This window comes from Morone saxatilis, unplaced genomic scaffold, assembly GCF_004916995.1.
Source record: "Morone saxatilis isolate NCDOM2014 unplaced genomic scaffold, NCSU_SB_2.0 Contig17, whole genome shotgun sequence".
Classification (NCBI taxonomy): Eukaryota; Metazoa; Chordata; class Actinopteri; family Moronidae; genus Morone; species Morone saxatilis.
In genome coordinates, this window is record NW_023339729.1 from 9,119,098 (window position 1) to 9,124,468 (window position 5,371).

At 45.3% G+C, this 5,371-nt stretch overlaps 1 protein-coding gene across 1 annotated transcript in view; it reads right to left on the bottom strand.

Annotated features, from left to right (window-relative positions):
• Nucleotides 1-1,005: 1,005 nt before the first annotated feature.
• LOC118327610 (adhesion G protein-coupled receptor L1-like) overlaps nucleotides 1,006-5,371 on the bottom strand; it is a 27,551-nt gene continuing 23,185 nt past the window's right edge. Inside the window, exons 22-24 of the mRNA XM_035661032.1 lie at nucleotides 5,161-5,257; nucleotides 4,956-5,066; nucleotides 1,006-3,960 (exon numbers count right to left, since the gene is read on the bottom strand). Coding sequence (XP_035516925.1) covers nucleotides 1,979-3,960; nucleotides 4,956-5,066; nucleotides 5,161-5,257 — 2,190 coding nt within the window. The 3' untranslated portion in view covers nucleotides 1,006-1,978. The remainder of the gene's footprint in view (nucleotides 3,961-4,955; nucleotides 5,067-5,160; nucleotides 5,258-5,371) is intronic.

The window sequence follows — 5,371 nt, forward strand, 5'->3', positions numbered from 1 at the left end:
ATTCACTTTCTTTTAGCTCTGTTTTTGGTCTCTACCCACCACATGAGAAAAAATATTTGACTCTAGCTGCAAAAGGCACACACAACACAACTAACTTTAAATACCTGCCTTTGGTGCTGAGCAGGTGTATGTATTTTTACTGAAAACAGCTGCCTGCAAAACCAACACAATTAGCTGAAAGATGCTAAAACGCTGAAGCAAAAGTCCACACAACCGCAGTTTAACTAATTATTTATTAGCCCTAATAATGAAATAAACACGTGGACCATACTTTTCTGTCTGAATGAATTTTGTCTTTTTCTACATTGCCTACAATATGATTATGTCAGTTGAAGTTGTTAAAGCTCTTTATAGCTTCAGTTCATCAAAGTATTAGTATTGTTTTCCTGTGTCACCAGTGGTGGAACAAGCACCCAGATCCTTTACTTAAGTAAAAGTAGTGATTCAACAATGTAAAAAGACATAAACTAGTCTTACAGTCAAAATTGTGTTTGAGTGATAGTAAGAGTGATTATCAGAAAAATATAATTACATATTAACAGTAAAAGTACTTATTACACCGCCAAATGTCCCCTGTCAGAGTTACATAACTATATATAATATTATTGGAGTATTAGTACTGATGCATAAATGTGTAATAAGCAGTGTGTGTGTAGCTGGTTGAGGTGGATTTAATTATAACTACCATATATAGTGTTGGGTTGTTAAATCTGTAGAAACTCTTATTTTATAAAATCATATGTTCAGTATATACAATCTTAATCTCCTAATTGTAGCTGTCAGAGTTAAAAGAACAATATTTACCGAGTGTATATAAGTATAGTGGATTAGAAGTATAATGTACTTACACCTCGAGTACAGTACTAGAGTACTAATGTGTCTTTTTTAAATCCCTTTAATTGTCGACTTCTTTACATCTTTCTACAACTGCATCTTTGTCCTCTGAAACCCTCCCTCTCTCTGTACATCCACACAAAGAGAAGACAGGAACATTAATTTCACATGTTTACTTGAACTTCAATAGCAATACAAGACAATCAGAACACTTGAGGTCGATATGTACAAGGATCTCAGGGGGTTGCAGAAAAGTTCTGAGGTTTTATATGATCTCTGGCTCTGGAGTTAAGAGTTCTGTTGCTATGACAAACTCCATGGCAACGAGTTCCATCACCAACAGTTAGTGGCAGGTGGGAGGTGGAGGCAGAAAGGGAGGGGGGGGCGGAGGTTTTGGTCTTGATGTGAAAATGGGATTGGTCAAGAGTTCAAAATCAGTCAGATGGGATGTGTGTAAGAGGCCCCCCAGTTGATATTGATAAAATGCTTCACTGTGATACATTAATTATACAAGAATGATGTATATACAGGCACGCACTCACACACACACACACACACGTCCATACACACACGCATGCTCATCAAGCTACACACACACCCGCATGTTCGCTCACACACACGCACACACACTTCAGCACTTTCCTCCTACAGTATGTAGCCTTGTAAAGCCACTATAAAGTCATGCACATGTTCTTTGAAAGGATTTTTTGGCAACACACAAGTGCTTCTTTGACACACTGTTTGCTTGCTACAGGGAGGGAAAACACCCAGCCGATGAACCAATAGAAAGTTGAGACGATGGGCAAATAAGGTTAAGCACCGATGAGATGGGAAGACACAGCAGGGTTTTAGGAAAGAGAGAAGAGGAAGAGGAAGAGAAGGAGGAAAAGTTATAAATGGATCACAGTCATAGAAAAGTAACAAAACATGAAAAGGGGGAAGTCTCGTGGTGATCGGGAGATAGAAGCAGGGAGGAGCCATCACTGTCATCATCATTACCTTCATCATCCATCATCACTATTGTCAACAGTGTCATCATAATCATCATCGTCATCATTTCCATCAGTTTGATCATTCCTATTTGTTGTTTTGACCATCTTCATCCTCCTGCCTGGTTTCTATGCCCCGATCACCACCGCCCTAGTCACAGGCTCGTCACCCGCTGCATCTGTCCGTCGTCTCCCTCAGAGGCGGGCTCTGCTGTGTATGCTGCCTCTCCATTGGTTGCCAGCGGCGGCGGCTGGTAGAAGGTCTGCAGGTGATTGGGTCGAGGGCCCAGTGGGGGTCGCCCCAGGCTGTAGGGAAGCTCCAGGGCGGGCCGCTGGGGCTGGCCAGTGGGGCTGACCTCTTCTGGACCTTCAGGGCTGCTGTCGGGATACGAGAGGGTTGGTGGGGAAGTGCGGGTGTAGAAGCGAGGAGGGGAGCTGCTTCGGCTGTACACCTGGGGAGAGTGGCGGGAGTAGAGATTGTTTGGAGGCGAGTTGGTGTCTCGAGGAGCGAAGATATTGGTCGGGGGAGAGCTTCGGGGGAAGATGCTGAGTGGCGGCGAGCGTCGGTCTCCGGGGTAGAGTGGGGAGGGGTTTGAATCTCGGGCGTAGATAGGTGAGGAGTCAGGGTCAAGGTCGAGGTCAGGGGTCAAAGGCAGAGCAAAGCTGTCAGAATCCTCTCGTTCGCCGTGGTAACGAAGAGATCCTCTTTTCCTTGCGTCAAGACCTCCATCTTTGCTCTCAAACAGGAAGGGTTCCTCCCTGTCAATATCCATCCCTCCCCTCCACACATCCAGAGCTCTATCCTTCTGTTTCTCATTCTCTCGTTCAATCCCCGCTCTCCATCCTTCTCTGTCCTTTAAAAACAAAGATTCATCCTTCTCTCTCTCCATCCCACTTCTCCATCCGTCAATCCCAAAATCTTTCTTCTGAGTTATAAAAGTCTCTTCCTGCTCTGTCTCTGCTCCTCCCCGCCACACCTCCATCCTTCCACCTCTCTTCTCCAGCAGATGAGATTCCTCCCTCCCTCTCTCCATTCCACCTCTCCATTCGTCCATCTCTCCATCTCTCTTCTGAGAGGTAAAAGACTCGTCCCTCCCTCTCTCGGTTCCTCCTCTCCATTCGTCCATCATTCCGTCTCTTTTTAAGAGAAATGTCTCATCCTTCTCTCTGTCCTGGCCGCCTCTCCACGCCTCTGCGCCTGCCTCCCTCTGCTTCATCAGCAACGGCTCTTCCAGAGCCTTGTATAAGGGCTCAGACTCCTGTGGGGGAGGAGGAGGAGGAGGCGGGAGGGGCCTGTCCCGGTAACGATCCCGGTCTCTCTCCCTGTCTCTCTCTCTGTCTCTATCTGTCACTCCACTCGACTCCACTGTGTTGCGGTGGCGGGAAAGAGTACCAGGGGTGCGACTGAGGGTGGAGTAGGGCCGAGCCTGAACATCAGGAGGACGCGCTTGCTGCCTGTCCTGCAGCCCACGACGACTCAGAGTGCCTTGCAATGACCTGTCCCCATCTTTAAGCGGCTCATGGGACTCAGAATCTCCAGAAACACGTGAGTGGGACCAGCCATCTTGTAAGCGTGGCGTTGTGGCGTGATCTTGTCCACGTGGCGTGGAATGTGTCTCAGCATCTTGTGTGTGGTGCCTTGTATGTGTCCAGCCCTCTTGTGCGTTGTGGCGTGTGTTTGGCTGCATGGTGGCAGCCCAGCCCTCTTGGGGTGGCTGTGCGTGTCGAGTTAAAGTGGCAGTGTGAGTGAGAGCCGCCCTGTCGTGGAGATGAGGCCTTGCAAGGCTTCCGTAGCGCTCAGGAGGAACAGGCATGGGAACTGAGGGCCTTAGGTTGCTCTGCACCAGCTCTGAGATGATCATCTTTTCCAGCGCCGCTGCATCAGAAAGGTTACGTCGCATTCCAGCACCGCTGCTCAGATCCGTGGCGCCGTGGGGGGTGAGGAGGGCTGGGGAGATGTCTTCCCCTCCCATCCCGACTCCTCCCTCTCTTAGAAGGTCAGTGCTGCCCACCACGCCAGCTCGGGACCCGGGTGTGGTTCCCAGACCATGCAGGGTGAATGTGTTGGGGGTGTATCCTCCATTGAGACACACACTGTCCAAGCCACAAGACTCCTGGCTCTGGGACACACCACCCTCTGTTGGAAGAAACAGGAAGATAACAATTACCAAAATGAGATAAAAGATTTACATGAAGAAATGTACGTGAATGAATACATGAATGAATGAGCAGAGTTTAGGTTTATGTGCCTTTAAGGGTGTGGCTTTACCAAGAAGATTTGGATATTAACAATATTCTTTGATGAAATGTTTGGCCACATGGAAGAGGGAGATGTCATGTCTTCATGGTCTATGAGTAATTACTGTGTGTAAATATTGCACAGATAGTCTTTGAATGAGCACAATAAAGGAGAGCTCATACTCTGCTTGTTTCTGAAGGTTCCTACTGGTCCACGTTAAGACAGAGAGACAGAGAAGGAGAGTGTCAAAAAACATATAAAAGACAAACATTTCAAGGCAAAAAAAACAGAAAACAGAACAACACACTGGTATAAAACAAAAACATTTCAGTAGCATTCATATGGTACAGAAACGGAAAATGACAGAAATAACTGTACTGGACAAAGGTCTCAACTCAGGCCAATATTATCTATCACAGACATATGGGTATCGGCACATAAGTAATATATGCTGCCATACGAAAGATATGTTTGAGCAAATGTAGAAACAGTGTTGCCATCATGTAGTTTGTTTATGAGAGAGCACTTACAAGTTTATTATTTAAATTTAAGTGCTCTGCTCTGTAAATACCAGGGGCACAAATCTTAACTAAACAAATTTACAAGATCCTTGTTAGAATTGCTTTTTAATTTAATGTTATGTAAAAATGAAATTGAACACAACACCTTGTATACCTTTTAATATAGAAACTGGAGGTATTTACTGCTGGATATTTAGATTTGAATGTATCTTTTTATGAGACACTTGCAAAGTACTACAAGTACACATTAAGTAAAAAAAGACAATAAACAAAACCAACATAACAAGGGAAAGTAAGTAAGTCGTGTAGAAAACGTAGACACAAAATTAGTCACAAAGAGAAAGAGTCACAGAAAGTTGTAATGAAATGTACCTGTGGAGGTGAAGGGTTGATTGTATCCCTGAGCCAGCATTGTGTCATAAGGAGAGGCTCCAGCATGAGTCTGCAACACTGGATTAGTAAGGAAATGGTTCCCCAAAGGAGCTGACGATGGAGAGTGAAAATAAATACAATATTTGTGAACAACAGAGCAGAGGCAAAGCTGAGATTGAAAATAAAATAAAAAAGTAATCTTTACCTCTGTTAAGAGTGGGGGTGTTGTTAACGTCTGCAGCGATGAAAGACGATTCAGTCTGTCTGCGAACAGTGTCATTCCACATCCTTCTAATACGACTCTGGAACAGAAATATTCCACACAAAGTCAAAACTGACTCAGACAGAGAGACAAAGAGAGAGAGAAAGAGAGAGAGAGAGAGGGCGAGAGAGGGTGAGAGAGGGAGAGAGAGAGA